Source organism: Trachurus japonicus, chromosome 8 (assembly GCF_045865225.1).
Source record: "Trachurus japonicus isolate A0001 chromosome 8, Traja_1.0".
Taxonomy (NCBI): domain Eukaryota; kingdom Metazoa; phylum Chordata; class Actinopteri; order Carangiformes; family Carangidae; genus Trachurus; species Trachurus japonicus.
This window is the reverse complement of record NC_140914.1, coordinates 18,681,112-18,700,828: the sequence shown is the minus strand read 5'-3', so window position 1 is coordinate 18,700,828 and position 19,717 is coordinate 18,681,112. Positions and strand designations below refer to the sequence as shown.

At 39.8% G+C, this 19,717-nt stretch overlaps 5 protein-coding genes across 10 annotated transcripts in view; 4 read left to right on the top strand and 1 right to left on the bottom strand.

Moving 5' to 3' along the window:
* Positions 1-19,717, bottom strand: part of LOC146983051 (neuronal-specific septin-3-like) — a 76,250-nt gene that overhangs the window by 16,261 nt on the left and 40,272 nt on the right. The gene's annotated exons all lie outside the window — the stretch shown is intronic.
* LOC146983056 (uncharacterized) lies at positions 6,872-8,410 on the top strand. Its single transcript, XM_085784407.1, has 2 exons — positions 6,872-7,118; positions 7,295-8,410. Exon 2 carries the CDS (start codon positions 7,296-7,298, stop codon positions 8,187-8,189), a length of 894 nt encoding a protein of 297 aa, XP_085640533.1. The 5' UTR covers positions 6,872-7,118; position 7,295; the 3' UTR covers positions 8,190-8,410.
* On the top strand, positions 9,531-12,404 carry LOC146983055 (uncharacterized). The gene is made up of 3 exons (XM_085785536.1): positions 9,531-9,609; positions 10,316-11,369; positions 12,399-12,404. The coding sequence occupies exons 2-3, from the start codon at positions 10,320-10,322 to the stop codon at positions 12,402-12,404; spliced, it is 1,056 nt and encodes a 351-aa protein (XP_085641662.1). The 5' UTR covers positions 9,531-9,609; positions 10,316-10,319.
* LOC146983053 (uncharacterized) lies at positions 13,170-19,111 on the top strand. The gene is made up of 3 exons (XM_085785535.1): positions 13,170-13,281; positions 17,330-18,050; positions 19,100-19,111. Exons 2-3 carry the CDS (start codon positions 17,334-17,336, stop codon positions 19,109-19,111), a joined length of 729 nt encoding a protein of 242 aa, XP_085641661.1. The 5' UTR covers positions 13,170-13,281; positions 17,330-17,333.
* Positions 13,188-15,676, top strand: LOC146983054 (uncharacterized). The gene is made up of 2 exons (XM_085784408.1): positions 13,188-13,281; positions 13,844-15,676. The coding sequence occupies exon 2, from the start codon at positions 13,848-13,850 to the stop codon at positions 14,724-14,726; it is 879 nt and encodes a 292-aa protein (XP_085640534.1). The 5' UTR covers positions 13,188-13,281; positions 13,844-13,847; the 3' UTR covers positions 14,727-15,676.

The window sequence follows — 19,717 nt, the reverse complement described above, 5'->3', positions numbered from 1 at the left end:
TTTTTGCAAGGTTTAACCAATATTTCATGACGAAAGAGCAAGTACCCTTATGAACTAAATGCAAGGCTTTTTTATTCAATTTCTAGTTGGATATCTAGAGTTAAAGAAAGCAGTTTAACCACAATGCAACATTCTTTACATAAGTGTGCAACTGACTCGGTTTTAAACCTCAAAAAACAATATTGTAGGCCAAAGCAACTGCTAAACATTAACCCTTAAGTGTGTTGACACAACAGCTTAATGAAACAGGAAGTTGCCCATTTTCTGAGGCTCTTGGCTGAGCCGGCTTAATAATGATTTAGCTGGCTATTATCTGTTAGCTGCTCTCTGACAGGAGTTGTTAGAGTCATTAGCCTGGTAGTGGTAGCAGTTCTTTATCTTAGTGAGCAGGTCAGAGTGTATCAGTGAAACGGTTGGCTGACAGCGGGCGTGGGTCCGCAGGGCCAGGAATCTAACCTCTGTCCTCACACATGCCTCACCTCAGGGACACCAACCAGAAGATGTCAAACATATCCATATGCAGGTGAATGCTGACATACAGCAGTTTCAGAAAGAAATACAACCACAATATTCTTATAAAAATGGATGAAACTGACTAGTACAATGGCATCTCATCAGATCAGTATGTTCAACTCACAGACAGCTGTCTTTCAGTGTTAACATGGGAAAGGTTCAAGGTCTCCAAAGCCACTAATAAAACATTTCACTGTATGTGTGAAGCTGCACAAAAACACACATCCATCACTCTATCAACAACACAACCAGCAGGAGTCCTTAGGCTCTTCGACACCATCCACAATCTGTGTGTGTGTGATATAAAGCCTGTCCTCTCCAGGCCTCAGGAGCAGTATTTATGGACTGTGACTGACCCACATACAAAGCCTGAGAGCTCAACAGCAGACAGGACCAGTGAAAGATCTCACTACTAACTATTCTAATTTGCTCTGTCCCCTGAGCGCACTTTGTTTTTAAAATGCAGTTCTTGTTTTTAACCATTTTTCCACATGAAATGCAGGTTACAAATCTTCAGCTTTTATCTACTGTATTCAATAAGTAATATAGTTGCTGTATTTTACAGTAAAAACTATGTTTCTGTTTCAAGACATGTTTTTGGGCATCACCTTCTTCAATAAGGGATTTAGCCCTACACATGAAATAATTGAGGCCTGTTACATTGTTACATCAGAGTATTTCCTGGTTTACATCTGAAATGCATATGACAGATGTATACCCACAGACAGACACACAAACTAGCTGTTTGAGAATGTACAGCATGTCGACTTACAGATATGAAACCTTATCAATTTTACATTTCAGAGCTCCTGCAACATTCATGAAATACTTCGCATTTCAACATCATGATCCTGAATTCCACGACAGACACATAATCTTACAGCAGTGACTTATTGGCTGATTCACAACGACACACACACAGACACACAGAGGCACACAAGATACAGAAGGTAACGATGACCTTTTCAGCATCCCATCAAACACTGGTGAAAGGCCACTGTCTGTTCTCGCTTGGCATTGCACAGGGGGCAACAACAGAGCTCCTTTCAACAGCTCCCTCTGTGTAAAAGTGTCTAGCTTGAGTGTGTGTGTGTGTGTGTGTGTGTCTCTGTGTGTGTGCATGCTGGTGAGGCAAAGCAGAGGCTGGTGACTCTCCCAAAAGGTGAAGGGTGGTTGCTGTTTTCCATCGGGCTGATATTGTCAGAGAGCTATGCCTTGTAACCCCCAGGTCAACCCTGGATAACAAAGCCTGGATGATACAGAGCTCAGGCTCAGCTTTCCATCTGCTGCCACATCGCAACTTAACCAGGAATTCAAACAACCGCCGCTTCTCACCGCTTAAACACAGACTGACTGATCAGAAAAGCAGAGACGAAAAAATAAACATGAAAGAGAAACTGAAGCTGGACAGGGTCAACAAAGCAGCTCAAACAGAACAAAAAACTAGGATACTCTTTGATTTTGGTCAAAATTTGATACCTAACCTTTCCCAATGGAAAGGAATAAAGACTACTTTCCACAGATTACCATTAACTGTGTGGATCCCTTCAGTGTTACTTTCCAAAGCAGACACTAAATTCTAGACACTAGAATCCCTTCTGTACTGTCTGAAGTGTACAAAGCACATCTGTGGAGCCAACTTCTCACTTTGCTGCACACACACACACACACACACACACACACACACACACACACACACACACACACACCTCTGAGTGCTGGTCTGGTAATGACAGAGCACGTCCAGTGTGTGGACAAAATCACGGGGGGGGGGGGGCAAGAACGTGAAGTTAAACAGTGAGGCAGATGAAACATGACGGAACATCCCTCTCTTTCTCTCTCTCTCTCTCTCTGTTGCCTATGTATGTGCGTTACAAAGACATATCGATTACAAAGCCTGTCACACAGCAACGTTAAGGGGATGAAAAGCAGAGGGAATGTAAAACCTTAACAATGGTAATCACGCACAGGCAAGCACACACAAATGGAAAACATACAGATGATAACATAATTCGTCTATACAACACAGCTAAACGGTACCTACACCTGAACTCAAAAGCAGCAGCAACAGGAACAGCCGATGTATATAAAGACAACTGGACTATTTAGGCACTTGTTAACTACAGAGCTCAAGTATGGAAGGCATGCACAGATATCTATCAAGTAGGCAACAGATGATCAAATCTCTTCCTCCTGAAGAGAAAACAAACAAAAAGAGAAAAACTCCCTCTTCTTACAGCCACTCTCTTGCAAGCTCACACATACACACCCACGCAGAGACACTCTCCCAGCATGCAAAACACTCACCGTGTGTATGTGTGTGTGTGTATGAGTCGTCCCCTGACGAAGTGCAGCGCTCCAGTGAGAGGCCAAACTCTGCTGTGGCTCTGGAAGCTCCCCGCCTGCCCCTCCCACCCACGTCTGTCATGTGACTCAGCATGCAAGGCAACAAGACACACCCACTTCCTCCAAATAACCTCCCCTCTTCACCAAAAGAAGGAAAAAAAACCTCACAGCCTCTATGCAAACTAAGTCAACTTTAGCATGGATGGTGTGGGAGTAAGGTACAGTAGACGATGCAGAAGGTATTCGTCAGAGACAGAGTTCAAACAAGAGGAAAACAATTACTTAAAGAGAAGATGGGTGATTAACAGTGATAGAGGCAAAAAAAAAAAGAGACAGGAGTGATGTGTGAACGGAGACCGACTGCAGCCTTTGGGACAGCTGAATGTCCCTCTCCTAAACTCCCAGGATTATTTACAACCCTAATTACCTGGCCTGACCCTCTCATCTCCTCTCCAGGCTCTGCATTCATCACATCCCACTCATTCCTCACACACAGACCTGAGACACTTCACATCAAGCCACTGGGATTCCCTTTGACGTTACATAAGTGGATGCTCTTTTAGTTTGAGACACTAATAAACACTTTGTCAGTCAGGGCTGCACAGTTTTGGGGAAAATATAATATATTGCATAATATCTCCATTTCAAAAGCCAAGATACACTTTTAGAGGGATGTTTTAAATGTTTCGATCTTGCATGGTTTAGAATGAGGACAGACAATGAAAACATTTATTCTTTTCTAAAAGGGAGAATAGTAGTATTGGATAATAGCGTCACAACTAAACTGTTTTGGCAAATGTCAATGACAGTGACACATATCCAATTAACAAAAAAACATTTCTGGCATCCCATAAAAAAAGCTGAAGAAATTTAAACTTAAAAAAGGTGCCTCAGCATTTCTGTTGAATAGTCAAAAGTGCAGCCATCACTTATTTTTAAAACCTGAGAGCAAACCAATTACTTTGGCTGATTACTGTTCTTATGGAGTTTGTATATTTGTGTGATTAAAGAGGAGAGGAAACAGCTGTCTTCAGCCTCACAGGAAGTGTAATTATACACCAGTGCAGGTCTCGAGTGCAACCTCACAGCCACATGGACACACACACACACTAAGGACAGCACCTGCATTCCTTGAGATGAAGAGTCATGTTCCTGAAAAAACACACACAACAGGCCGTGAAAATGGATTTGTTTCATCTCATCACAGACTAAGCTGCCAAGATAAAGTCCTTCTGCGGGTGCACGCTGGCACCTCAGTGCGGAATACCTGCGACACACAATACAGCATTTATACCACGTCCATCCAACCAATCTGATGCACTGTAATGGACCTTCAAAATACTGAACTACCAACAGGTTTATAACACACGAGAGTGAAAAAAACCTAACATACAAACAGATCAAACCCTGGTCTTACCAAATAAGGAGATAATAAACCTTCATTGTGCTCAGTGTTACAATGTGGGAAATGGTACATCTCCCCCTAACCATGGCCCCCTCTCTTTAGACCTTTTAGACCAAGTCTTCTCTTTTCATCCCCACTCTCTCTGAAATCCTGCTTCATCAATAAAACCCCTTGGTTTAAAATGTAGATTAAACTGACAATGTATTAGTGGGATTAGATATAACTATCTTCTCCTGTCTTTAACATTAAGCAAAACACACTTGAAGGTTATAATATCTTAAGATAGCAAAAATGACATTTTCTTCTGAAGGCTGAGCCTGGGAACCTCAACCTTCCTCGACCGCTACCTGGGAACCACCTCAGCCACATCTCTGTGCACTTCCCCAGTGGAGGTAGGTCTTCTTTACAATAGCTCTCCTGTTTATGATGCAGACATGACCATAAAAGGATATTACAACTTCTTCTCCTACCATATATCTTTACAGAGCCAGAGATAAAGCAAGCCACGGTGAAGATAAAATACAATCTCACAGAAACAGAGGTAAATAAGTGCAACATGCCTGCTGCCTCTTTCATTCAATGCAAAACAAAAATCACCTATAAATTCACCAAAGTATCTTCATCTGATTTTGTATCATGACATAGTTGCTCTCCTTTTAAAAACTGACTGTTACAGGGCTGAATAGCTTTGTGCAAACAATTCTTCTCCAACTTGGAACTCCAAACACAAACTTTTCCTCTTGCCCGTTTCCCACATCACCGCCTCTCTGGAGCCACTCTTTTACTCTCTTTATGTTTCACTAATAACTCTCCCTCTCTTTCTTTTTCACACCAAATCCTTGAGTTAACCTTTTCTCCGAGCTCCCCAGAGTGTAAAACTATGTCGCCCCCATAATCACTGACACCCAACAAAACAACGTCACTGCAAGCTTCAGCTCTATGACAACCCTCAAACTATGAAAGCTGACACAGGATTTCACAGATGTTGTTCAGAGGTTAGTTAAGATTTGTAAGAAAGAAAATAAAAATCGAGACTTTCTTTCCTTCCCTTTCGAGGTATCTTTTTTAAAAACGGTGACTCCTGAGTGAACCCAGCCTGCGCACACACTCAGCCAACCGTCATTTGTTCAATCCGACATAACTTGGCGTGCTCCTTCGTTACAGAGTTGCTGCCCTGCTGGGGACCTGGTCTTTTCCAGATAAAAAAGATCTTCATTTTAAAAGGAGATGGGGGGGATGTGGCGACAGAAAACCAATGGCAGCGGCTGATGTTTCCTGGGCCGCGCTGAGCCAAGATGGTGTCATGTATTGGCAGGCGGAGTGTAAGGGCTGCCTGGCTGACCCCTGACAGCGTTCCTTGCAGCTGTCCAAGGTCTTTCATAAGACAGAAACATGATGGATCGTAGCAGCATGAGTCACTGGGTGCATTATATTAAGTGCATTTCTGTGCGCTCTTTTACAGGCAATGTACAGTGGAATGCCTGGTGTTCATGAACATTTAGGAAAATACTGTAATTGCAAAGGGAGGACAGGGACACAAGTTAAATCATTACGCTTGATGAGGGACAAACTTTGGTCGGTCAAATCCTGTTTCAGTGGAAAAAGAAAAAAGAAAAAATGAATCTTCTAAAGTATCAGTGTCAGTTGTAATGCATGTTATATGAAGAGCAGCAGAGCATCATTATACAGCATTACATGTACGCTGATCTTGTGCTGCCCATGTGAAAGATGTGGGTGGTGACCACAGAAAAACTAAAAGTTTCCTTTGTGTGTTTTTTTAACTCCCTACTCCTCTACGTACCTTACCCACTGGGAGCCCCAAAGTCTCCATACAGGATATCAAGATACATTTAAGTGTGTTTGTGTGTGTAGGTGTCAAATGAGTCGGAAATACTTTAATTGGAGGGTTAATTTGGAGGATTTATAGTAAACAGCAGAGTGGGACCTGGTCATTGCTCTGAAGAAGCAGTGATTGCAGCCTCACATCGGCTCCTCCCCCTTGTCCAAATTATGTGTGTGCACAAACACAGAGCTGGACAGCTGATCTGGTGTTTGGTATGTTCCTAATTGTAAACTCCCAACGCCCTTTAAAATGTAGTGCTGCTGCAAAAGCTTTTACAAGAGGCTTGATACCTTCCAGGTGAGTGAAGCCAATGACCTGTGTGACAGCACCTCCTGCTGGTTGTTGGTAGGAGCTGCAGCAGAGCTGGCTCTGACTTTAACTACTCCTTGTTATTGTGCTGCAGTCACATGAGAAGTATAGCTACCAGTTCAACTCACTTTTGATATTTGGTAATCAGCTTAACGATATTACAGTTGCAATTGCCTGCATTAGTAGGACTAGCCTATCAAATGTTTTTGTTTTGTTTTGTTTGTTTGTTTTTTTTGGGGGGGGCTAACATTTGGTGAGGTGGTGAACCTGGCAATAATTCACTTCATTTCCAGGCAGTGAAACCAATTTTATAGTGGAATAGTTTGGTCAATATTTAACAATATTATCTTCTAGTTGCTGTAGACTTTAATCCAAGACAGTAAACCTGCACAGGGCAGTTTCCATGGTTACAGAATAAACCTCATTACCATATCATTCAACTAATAACTGCAAATTCAAACAATCACATTTTATGTTTTCACAGGAAAACGACAGGCATACCCAATCAAAACATTGAGAAAAAGCGCTATTGGTTCCTTGAGCACAGAAGGAAATTTGATCTAAACTGCCGTGTCAAACCTCCCCCTGGGCTGGGCTCGTTTCAGTTTCATTTACTAGGAACAGTAACCTAAGGGGGAGTTACAACTGCTCAGACACAAACACAGATCACATAGCTACTGTACATGACAGCAGAGGAGTGAGGTGAGCGCTCTTATTTGATTGCTAGTTTTTCCATTTACCATGGATTCCATTCAGTGTGACATTTAAGAAGTCTGCCTGGAGTGCAGCTCTAACCAAATGCATTCTTATTTATAAATTTTCCCTCACAGTAAACAAGGTCAAAATGTCAACTAATCATTTATTAAATGTTATTACAGGATGGCGAGGATGTCAGGAAGAGTCTTAAGTTGCTGTGTAGTTCTGTTCCTCACTGTGACCTCTGTGTCAGCTGTGAAAAAGCTCCATTCAATCAACGACCTGAAGAAAATCAACTTTGGCCAGTCGGTGCCCAGACACGGTCTTCTGCTGCTCCACTGGTTTGCCAACATTCTTGATATCGACAACGTCATACGTATGCGATTTAATCCATTCAATAGAGATTATGGCTTGCATCGTTATTATGACAACGAGAGGGTGCTGGACCCACTGCCTCCCGGATACTTGTACTACACTGTTGGCAATCTCAATGAATACAATGCTCATCAACTCCCAGATTATGTCACCGCTCCACCAGCAGACTACGAAGGAACAAACAGCGACCGCATCATATTCAGAGTCAGGGAGCAGAACGCAGTTTTACCAACAATAGACAGAGTGTACCTCACACAGCATTCTGCAAATTACAGGAGTTATGACCCAGCGTATACCTACGAGATCACCACCAACCTTCTGAGAGAAATCAGAGAGTTTTCTGTAGAGGAAGAAAACCATCGGCCACTCTGGGATCTCAGAGATCGCTTCGGAAGGAGCATTGATGATTTCCAATTACAGGACATCAGCAACACATGCGGTCAACTTGCTGTTCTTGGACTGCTGCTGCGCATTGTACTCCAGGCAAAGTACTCCTACAACTACAGACCTCAGCGAGAGGCAAGAAGAAACCCACGACCTGATGTTGCTGTTAAAATCCCAGAAAACGCACAAAACCACAGGGATGCTGACACTTCAGACATCTGTACAAACATTTGTAATTGCATTTGTTGTTTGTTAGGTTTGTTTATTGCTATTATCATTGTTTTAGTCATTGTATATCTCCCACGTATTCAAAGATGACAAGAAATTAGATATACTGTCTGAACCAGAGGGCGATTGTAATGCTTCTCATGGGAGGGTTAATATGAATGAGAATCACACCAATAAGACACCTGGGTGATGATGTAAAGGTAAAGGGTTGCTCTAACATCCTGTTGTGTGCTTTATTCTGCCTCCATATATTTCATTAATTGTGTATTACATTAGTTACACTGTCCACTTTATATTGACATATTGGTTTTTTAGACATTATAAACCAACCATCACTGTCATGGAGGGCTGGGAGTCTTGAGGGTACCAGTTCAGCCCAATCAGCCCGTTTCGAAGCCAAGCACATTCCACTTTGTTCAGTTACAATGATAGAAATTGACTACAAACTAAATTTCATGACTACAAACCAAATTAGAACATTAACTATTCAATTTATTTGTCAGATGTTGTCTAGGGTGGGATTAAGAAATATAGGAAGAAGGGTCCAGTGTACTGGACTAGTGCATATTGTTTCGCAGCTTATTACTGCTGTGCTTCATCAAAGTCCTTAACGTCTCTGGCTTCATTCTGCTGTTTGCTGCTGCCACAGGGAGAGGTAACAAACTACACTAAACATTAGTCTATGTAGTACAAAATCAGAGAGTTAATTTGAACTTCAGTACGTCTCAACAATTTTACTTCACTACTTCGTAAAAACAAAAGCCAGAATGATGAGGTTATTGTTAACTGTTTGTGAATGCAACAAAGCGTGTCAAATCAGCAGCCTCAGCAGAGGGAGCTGCTGATTTGATACACTGCCCTGTAACCATGGCAAGTGTCCCAAAGCAAACACACCTGGAGCATGAACAACAGGTGCATGCACAGAGGACAACTCCTGTGCTGTCTTGCAACACTGTTTTGTCTGCATTTGGCTATTACAATGGAGTTTGTTGTTTCTACATCTTCTCATCACATCTCCACAGGAAGTGGCAGTAGCTTAAATATGATCATCCATTAATTCATTAATTTTAAGAGGAGAACCTGCACTGATAATGTAAATAAAATAAAGGAGTATATTTTTTACATTTTGGTTTTGTATTCTTTCTGTGTCATCTTAATCATGTGTTTAAAACAGTGATTTGTTTGGTCTATGAATAAGAAATCTGTGACTCTGCAGTCACAGTTTCACCCATGCTCCTAAAAACACAAAACTGATTAACAGAATATTTTTTCTTTAGAAAAAGTTATAAATACAGTAATATATACATTTTTTTGCACATTGAGTAAACACCTATAAAAATACTAACAAAGATCAGTACATTTCTTTGATGATTCAGCTGTTTGAAACGTCAGTATCAAATGCCCAATACCTGTTTTCCCGGTTTCATTTGAGGAAACAGTACTGTAGGGAAGTTACAACTGGTATCGCACAAACACAGATCAGATACCTAATGGCAGCGGACTAAAACAGGTGAGTACTTTCATTGTCTCCTTGTTTTTGATTTAGCTCAGTTTCAATTCAACATCAGTGAAGTATTTAAGCCCTGTCTTGTTTGTCTAGTTTCTCTGTTTAGACATAATGCAGTAGGCAGTTTCAGTTAGATGTGATTTAGAGTGGACTGCACTTGACTGTGTACTCTTTCAAACATATGCACAACACACACATTCAGCATCAACAACAACAAATTATGTCCACCACCAAAATCTGTTTCATTGTTAGTACTGCTTGGTATCACCTGAAAAACAGCCTATATTTTATATACTTTTATTTTTCTCCACTCACAATTTAAACTAACCTGAATTGAACACATTGTTAAAACCGACCAAGCTGCATTTTTTCGTCAATGGAATTCCTTCCTGATGCAACAGGCAGACAGCAATTAAATGTAACACTGCAGAAGTTCAAATAAAGAAGTTTATACTAAAGGGACTAACTTTTCAATTGAAGCATTGGTTTTAATTTGGTAAGACTGCACTTGCTGTGACTAAAACCTGTCCTGCCGGTGTTAGCTGGAAGAATAATAACCATAGAATGTTTTCAACAACATGGGAAATGATATTGCTAATCATAAAATATAAAAAGTGATCAATTTGTGAAAACAAAGATTGGATACATAGTTGAGATTGTACAGTATGAATGACTAATTCGACTAACGAGTTATTCCATATTGTTACAGGAGGATGAGGATGGCAGGGAGAGTCTTAAGTTGCTGTGTAGCTCTGTTCCTCACCCTGGCCACTGTGTCAGCTTTCCAACAGCTCAACTCAATCAACGATTTGAAGGAAATCAACTTTGGCCAGACTGTGCCCAAGCACAGTCTCCTGCTGCTCCACTGGTTTGCCAATGCTGTTGATATCGACGGAAACAATGTCATACATTTAACCTTTAATCCAGACAATGAAGATTATGGCTCGCATCATTATGGCAATTTTGACGAGCTGCTGGACCCACTGCCGTACAGACACCGGTACTTCACTGTTGGCAATCTAAATCCAAACACTGCTCAGCAACTCCCAGATTATGTCATCGACCCACCAGCAGACTACGAAGGAACAAACAGTGACCGCATCATATTCAGAGTCAGGGAGCAGGACGCAGATTTACCAACAATAGAAAGAGTGTACCTAACACAGCATTATGGGACGTATGGAACTGCAAATTATAGGAGCTATGATCCATCTTATACCTATGAGATCACGACCAACCTTTTAAGAGAAATCAGAGACTTTTCTGTGGAAGAAAACCAACCACTCTTGGATGTCCGAAATCGCTTTGAAAGTAATGCTTCTGATTTCCAGTTACAGAGCATCAGAAACACATGCGGTCACCTTGCTTGTCTTGGACTGCTGCTGTTCATTGTGATCCAGGAGGGGTGCTGCTCTAACAAAGTCAACTACAGACCACTGCGTAAGCAATCCATGTACAGACCTCAGAGTAACCAAGTCAACTCCACACCTCATAACCAAGTCAAATCCACACCTCATAACCAAGTCAACCCCACACCTCATAACCAAGTCAACCCCACACCTCAGCATAACCAAGTCAACTTCACTCTTCTGCATACACCGGTCAACTCCACACCTCAGCATAACCAAGTCAACTCCACTCTTCTGCATAACCCGGTCAACTCCACTCTTCTGCATAACCAAGTCAACTCCACACCTCAGCATAACCAAGTCAACTACAGACCTCAGCATAATAAAGTCAACCCCACACCTCAGCATAATCCTGTAAACTACAAACCTCAGCATAATCCTGTAAACTGTAGTCATCTGCAAGCAGCGAGCAACACAGACGATTTTGTTTTCTATACTTGTGTTCTCCTTATATTTTTGATTGTTTTTGTGCTTGGGATTTGTACGAAAAGATGACAAGAAGTCAAATATAGCACATTTGTAGTAGATATTGTCTAAAAACTAACTGTGATAGTGGTGCTTTAGGTCAAAAAGGATGAGAATCACATTGTTATGGCTCCTCGACATGGGGTACCAAGAGTTGTTCTATGAGCATTGTCCTGCCTCCATACTGTGTGTTCAATTCACCGTGTGTTATAATGGCTTATTGTGTAATTTAGTTGACTTTATTTTGTTCATATTAAGATAAGTGTAATGTGCTTGTGATAAAAGACTAAACAATCACAACTGTTTGCTGTTGGGGGCTGAGGGTCATCAGGTTTTCAGTTCAGACAGCCAACTTTATCTGAACGCAGTGGCACAGTTTTGGACATATGCTGTGAATAACATTTGAATGGATCATAGTCTATAAAACATTTTTGATCTTTTTTGTTTGACTTTTTTCCCCAAGTGGTAAGGTCTGTTGGGTTGAATTTCATCATCTGGATATTTTGAAATGTTTCTGTTTACAAAACAAGATAACAACTCTGCTCTAGCACAATCATAAAGCTACAGGATTTATTCTTGCATAATATCATGTCTCCATCACATTTGATGTCATACTAGTAGCAGCTCACTGTTGCTTCATCGTGTGTCTGATAAATACGAGATTTTGAAGTCTGATTGATGACTAAAAGAAATGAATTAAATGTGCCATGGCCTACTTACAGTAGGTCAGCCTTCTGATTATGTATTTCCGTAGCTTTAAAACTTTAAAAAGGGACAGGAGTCTATTTTAAATGCGATTTTGTATTCTTTCCGTAACATTTGTGCACTTATTGAACAAACACTGTTTTGTTTGCTCTGTAAATAAATAAAGTCTATAACCTCACACATCTGATTATTTCTTCATATTCTTTCCTCAAGATGTGAGGAAGAATTCAAATACAGAGGGAAACTCTTGTGTTGGTCTTTGTACTGCACAGTTGATTTATTAAACAATGAAGTCACCTCATGAAATTCACAAAACCTTCATTATGTTTTTGATCAATCAAGCACAAACTGGAATAAGGAAAGCTGAAACTCAAATAAAATAGTTACACATACAACCATACTGAAGGCAAAAATGTTATCTCAAGTGACATCTCCTAACTTGTTTAGACAAACCAAACATCCAAACTCACAAAACTTGTTTATAAATGCCAGTCTACTGAGGTAAAAAAAGAAAAAAAAAGAAAATCTGCGTTAACCTCCAGAAAGAAAAACAAAACAGCCTGATTGTCCCAATTTAAAAACACCACGTCATGCTGAGAATCTAGCTGGGACCTTTTGTTGCATATCATCACTATTTCTTGACTTTGCTTTCTGAGACACTTTGCTGTGTGTCCATCAGAGCAAAGTTCACCACATTTATGAGAGTAATATGACAGTATGAAAAAAATAGATTTATGGCATCATAAGTGAATATGAGTTAATAATAAGCCAGCTTCTAGTGCACATTTTACAGTTCCTCACACTTTCACTGTCAAATTTGGATCCACAGTTTCACACTTAACCTGCTCATAAAATATGTGTAAAAAAACAAAAAAAATAAAATAAATAATGCGCATTAACTTGACCTATAAAACACTAAAAAAGAAAGGTACATTTCTTTGATGATTCAGCTGTTTGAAACGTACTTCCTTTAGTATCAAAACGCCCTGCGCTTGTGTCCCCGGTTTCATTTATGCAGAAACGGTTCCATGAGGAAGTTACAACTGCTCATTACACAAACACAGATCAAACACCTAAAAGCAGCTGACTAACACAGGTGAGTAGACTTGTTTGCTAGTTTTTTGATTCACCTCAGCATCCATTCAGCATGATGAGTTGATAAAGTTTTTAAGTCCTGTCTTGTTTGAACTAGTTTCTCTACTTATAATGCAACGCAGTTTGTTCTGTTAGATGATTTGGAGTAGACTGCACTTGACTTGGCCAGTCTTTCTTGTGTCATAAGTGTACTCTCTCACACACGAAGAATACACATTCAACAACATGCACACTTTAAACATTTAACTACAGTTTTTTTGTTAAAGAATTGTGTTATTGCTAATATTGCATGGTATCACTTAAAAATCAACCTTCTTACCTTTATATATACTTTTATTTTTCTACAGTTTGAATACATTTTAAACTAACCTGAATTTAACAAACCATTAACCTGGCCAAGAGTTGAGGCTTACTCATTCAAATTACTACTTCTCTGCTGTAGAAACAAGGGCAATGACAATGTAATGCCACAGAAGTACAAAGAAGGAAAAAGACTAACTTTGCAATTGAAACACTGGTTTTAATTCTTAACTCAACTAACAAGTTATTCCATATTGTTGCAGGAGGATGAGGATGGCAGGAAGAGTCTTAAGTTGCTGTGTAGCTCTGTTCCTCACCCTGACCACTGTGTCGGCTGTGAAAAAGCTCAACTCAATCGACGATTTGAAGGAAATCAGCTTTGGCCAGTCCGTGCCCAGACACAGTCTCCTGCTTCTCCACTGGTTTGCCAATGCTGTTGATATCGACGGAAACAATGTCGTACATTTAACCTTTAATCCAAACAATGAAGATTATGGCTCGCATTATTATGGTAATTTTGAGGAAATGCTGGAACAACTGCCTTATAGACACCAGTACTACACTATTGGAAATCTCAGAAATCAGTACTCTCCCAGGCAACTTCCAGATTATGTCCTCCATCCCAGGCCAGAGCATCGGGAAGGAAACATGGATCGGATCATAATCAGAGTCAGGGAGCAGAACAGAGGAGAGCGACACTGGAGGATAGACAGAGTGTACCTCACACAACATAATGAGGATCCAGAACATCAGGGGGAATATGATCCAGATTATACCTACGAGATCACGACCAACCTTTTAAGGGAAATAAGACAGTTTTCGGTAGAACAAAACCAGCCACTCTGGGATCTCAGAAATCGCTTCAGAAGTAATGCTTCCGAGTCCCAATTACAGGACATTAGAAACACATGGGGTCACCTTGCTGGTGTTGGACTGCTACTGTTTATTGTGATCCAGGATATGTACTACGTAAACCAAATGAACTACAGACCTCATCTTAACACTGGGCGCTACAGTAATCTGCAAGCAGCGAGAAACACAGACTCTGATTTCTTTAACAACATCTGTACTTGTTTTGGTGTTTTACTCGTTTTATTGTTCTTTGTGGTTGGTATTGGGATTTCTTTATCGGGTATGAAAAAATGACATGAAATCAAAGAGAGCATGTCCCTAGACATTGTCTAAAAACTAAGTGTGATGGTGGCGCTTTCAGTCAAAATGAATGAGAATCACATTGTTATAGCTCCTCGATCAGGAGTTGTTCTATCATTATCTTGTATGCTTTGTTCTGCCGCCATATGGTAAATTCATTTTGTATTATAATGGCTTATTTTGTAATTATTGATTGACTTTGTTTTGTATACCGAAATAGATTTAGTGTGACATGCTTGTGATATAAGACCAAACAATCACAACTTTTTTTTCCATTGGGGACTGGGAGTCATCAAGGTTTCAGTTTAGACAGCCAACTTCATCAGACTATAGGACCACAGTGCTGTGTTGGGTACTGTGTTGGCACTATTTTGGACATATGCTAATAACATTTGAATGGATCTTAGTCTATAAAATGTTTTTGATCTTTTATTTGTTTAATTTTAGAATAAGTCTGGGGGGGTTGCATTTCATCATCTGGATATTTCGAAATTTATATTTCTATCTGCAGTTAGGCTATGACATCACAAACTCTGCTCCGGCACAATCATAAACCTTCAGGATATTTTCTTGCATAATGTCTTGTCTCCAGCACATTTGATGTCATAATAGCAAGCAACTCGTTGTTCCATCATCCTGAAATAAGTCTGATGGATAAATAAAACATATGAATTAAATGTGCCATGGTCTACTTATGTCAGCCTTCTGATTATGAATTAGCTTTAAAACTTAAAAATAAAAAAGGGCCTGGAAGTGTGTTTTACATGTGATTTTGTATTCTTTCTGTAACATTGGTGGATTTATTGAACAAACACAGTTTTGTTTGCTCTGTGAATAAATAAAGTCTATGAGTTCACACATCCGATTTCTTTACACTCTTCCTCAAGAAGTCCAATTCAACATGAAGACAAAACAATAGATTTATGGCATTCAAGTATCTGCTAATATTTGACTCTATTTGGCAATTAAACCTGAATCTGCTTCAAATTGACGTGCATCTCTCTCATCAATTGTGTCAAACCTCCTATTAACCACCAGCAGTGCTTGTTTCCCATGTTTGATTTATAAAGACACAGACAGCTACGTGAAGCTACAACAAAAACAGCTTCATTACCCACATCACCCACACAATTTCAATGACTTAATAACAGCACAAGATCTTCTCCAAATGGCTCCTTTTGTAAAGTATGACACATTACTCTGGCATGGACATACAGTGATCCAGGCTGACAGCACCTGTTCTCTGTTGAGGAGAACCTGCACTGATACTGTGATAGTGTTATGTATTATTAAAGACACTGCTTTGTTTGCTCCATGAATATCCCCAAGAAGCTCAGTTCAACGTATAATAATGGTAGTCTACAGCATATTATCATCTACAACCTGTTATTGCTGCTGCTAGAAACAAAGATCAAATACAGGAGAAATTTAAATGTGATAAACCCATATCACGAGTTAATAATAAGCTGCTTCTACTGCAGATCTACAGTTCCTTACATTGCAATCCAAATGACACTTTCATTGTCAAATTGGAACATGCACAGTCAGAGTTTCACCTTAAACCTGTTCATAAAATGTACTACAGTACATATTTTTTTTTCTTTTGAAAGGTAAGGTGATTGAAAAATAAACATATAAAATATTCCGGCACATTATCTTTGATAATTCAGCTGTTTGAAACATACAGTAGCTACTTCCTTTAGTATCAAACGCCCACGTTTGTGTCCCCGGTTTGATTTATGCGGAAACGGTATCATGAGGAAGTTACAACTGCTCTCACAAAAGCACAATTCAGATACCTCACGGACGCTGACTAACACAGGTGGGTACTTTTATCGTCTGCTAGTTTTTGATCCTCCTCAGCTTCCATTCAACATGATGAGTTAATAAAGTGTTTAAGCCCTGTCTTCTTTGAGCAAGTTTCTCTATTTAGATGCAATGCAATTTGTTCAGTTAGATGATTTGGAGTAGACTGCACTTGACTTGGCCAGTCTTGTCATAAGTGTGTGTGTTTTTTATTGTTTATTTTTTTGTGTATTTTTTTGTTTAAGAATTGTGTTATGGTTAATATTGCTTGGTATCACCTGAAAATCAGCCTTTACTTTTATATACTCTAATTTTTCTACAGTTTAAATACATTTAAACTAACCTGAATTTAACAAACCGAACTGTGCACGTTGCATTTTTTGCAAGTCTAGGCACTTCCTTCCTGATGCAGCAGTTTCATTATAAACTCATCTCATATTACTGGCCACTCTGCTGTAGAAACAAAGGCAATAGCAATGTAACGCTGCAGAAGCACAAAGAAGCAAGTTTATACAAAAGGGAGTTAACAACACTGCACTTGAATCACTGATTTTAGTTTTATAAGACTGCACTGCTGTGACTTTTGTAATAACTCTAACCCCTCCTGTCAGTGTTAGGAGAAACAATAACCAAAGAATGTTTTCAACAACATGATAGTCGAAAAGTGGAAAAATAGTGAACCCATGCTATCAGTTATGATCAGTTATGAAAATAATCACTGGACACATGAGCAGATTGAGATACAGTATGAATGACTAACTCAACTAACAAGTTATTCCACATTGTTGCAGGAGGATGAGGATGGCAGGGAGAGTCTTAAGTTGCTGTGTAGCTCTGTTCCTCACCCTGACCACTGTGTCAGCTTTCCAACAGCTCAACTCAATTGACGATTTGAAGAAAATCAGCTTTGGCCAGTCTGTGCCCAAGCACAGTCTTCTGCTGCTCCACTGGTTTGCCAATGCTGTTGATATCGACGGAAACAATGTCATACATTTAACCTTTAATCCAAACAGTGAAGATTATGGCTCGCATCATTATGGTAACTTTCAATGGATATTTGAACGACTGCCGTATGGATACAAGTACTACACTATTGGTAATCTGTATAGAGACCATCCCAGGAAACTTCCCTCCTATGTCCTCCGTCCCAGGCCAGAGTATCGGGAAGGAAACAGGGATCGGATCATAATCAGAGTCAGGGAGCAGAACACAGAAGGGCAACATCGGAGGATAGACAGAGTGTACCTCACACAACATTATGAGGACTCACAACATCAGGGGACATATGACCCATCTCATACCTATGAGATCACGACCAACCTTTTAAGAGAAATCAGACAGTTTTCTGTAGAAGAAAACCAGCCTCTCGGGGATCTCCAAAATCGCTTTGAAAGTAATGCTTCTGATTTCCAGTTAAGGGACATTATAGAAAAATGGGGTCGCCTTGCTCATCTTGGACTGCTACTATTTATTGTGATCCAGGAGTTGTATAGACCTCAGAGAGATCGAGTGGTGAAAAAGAGCTCAAATGGCGGAATCAAAAACCGTATCCTCTTGCTATTGTTGTTATTAGGGTCCGGGCAGCACTTCTTCTTCCACTTCTTCTTCTTCTTCTTCTTCTTCTTCGAAGGAAAACTCACCAAACTTCACAGAAACATCCGACCCCATGCCAGATTCACTCAACTCCAAGGACATGTACCCCCCCCCCTAGGGGGGGCACAATAAGCGTTTAAATCTAAAAACTTTAAAAATTCCTACCAAACCAACGGTAGATGCTACAGTTTTGAAACTTCACCACAATGTAGCCTCAATACTGCTGAAACTTTTGTCCACTTAAACTTATTACAAATTATGAAGTCCATCACTCTGTTTTTTTCAATAACTGTAAAACTTTTAAAATGTATCTCCTCCCACAATTTTTGCTCAATTGACACCAAACATGCTACAGAGCATCTCCAGACCGTCCTCCACAAAACTTGTTTCTCGAGCAGAACTACAGTAATGCAGTCACATATAACATGTAACATTTATTTTTAGAGAGGCATGATCATCTTTACAGTACTTTGAGACTGACTGTATGAGCAGAGCAGAGGAGATGCTGTGTTTTGAATTTGACTGCAGCAACAGTTTTGGCCACATCCCGTATACTGCTCCTTCAATTCATTGTGCATTATAATGGCTGATTTTGTAATTATTAGTTGACTTCATACATAAGGGTTAATCAAATATTTCCTCCACAGCACTGTTTCAGACATATAAATACCATTTGAATAGATTTTGGTCTAAAAAATGTTTTGGATCTTTTGTGTTTGTTTTTTAAAGAGGTGAGGTCTGGGAGGTTGTATTTCATCATGTAGATATTTTGAAATTTGCATTTCATTTAAATATATTTTCACTTCATACTGTTGCTTCATCCTGTGTCTGATAAATGTATGATTGTGTTTTCTTTCTATAACGTTGGTGCAGTTATTGAATGAACACTGTTTTGTTTGCTCTGTAAATAAATAAATACATTCTAAAAGCTGACACATCTGATCATTTCGTCATACTCTTTCCTCAAGAAGCCTAAGTGACCTACTGGAATAAAGAAAATAGATAGATCCAATAGATTACACAACAATAACACTGAAGGCACAGATGTTTTCAGCTAGTTTAAAACCACATTACTGTAACTGACAACACTTTATTGTGCAACCATCAAATAAAGGCAAAGTTCATCACATTTATTGGAGTTACATCAATATGATCTATGACACTCTGCCAATATTTTATTCTACTCTCTGGCAATTAAGGAGGAACTATGCAGGATTTGTAGCTTAACTATGCTACATTTTACCTTAATTATACAGCTTTGGAGTAATTATGGTTTAATAAATAAACTTGTAGTAAGGTTAACTTGTTATGAGGGAGAATGGATACACTTATTGGGTCTCTTGGCTGAAAACCAACTTTACAAGATTGAGCTGCCGCCCCGGTGTCCCACAGCAACGCACAGCAACACAAACGCGCCCCGTAACCCATGATCTCTATCTACCGGTCCATTGATTGATTTCTTGCCCGCTTCGTTGTAAACAAACGCACATGGCCGGGAGGAGGGTTAGCAAAACAGAGGAAAAGCGACCGGACTTGCATAGTTCCTCTTTAAACATCAAATCATATGAGCAAGAGTTGTGACACAT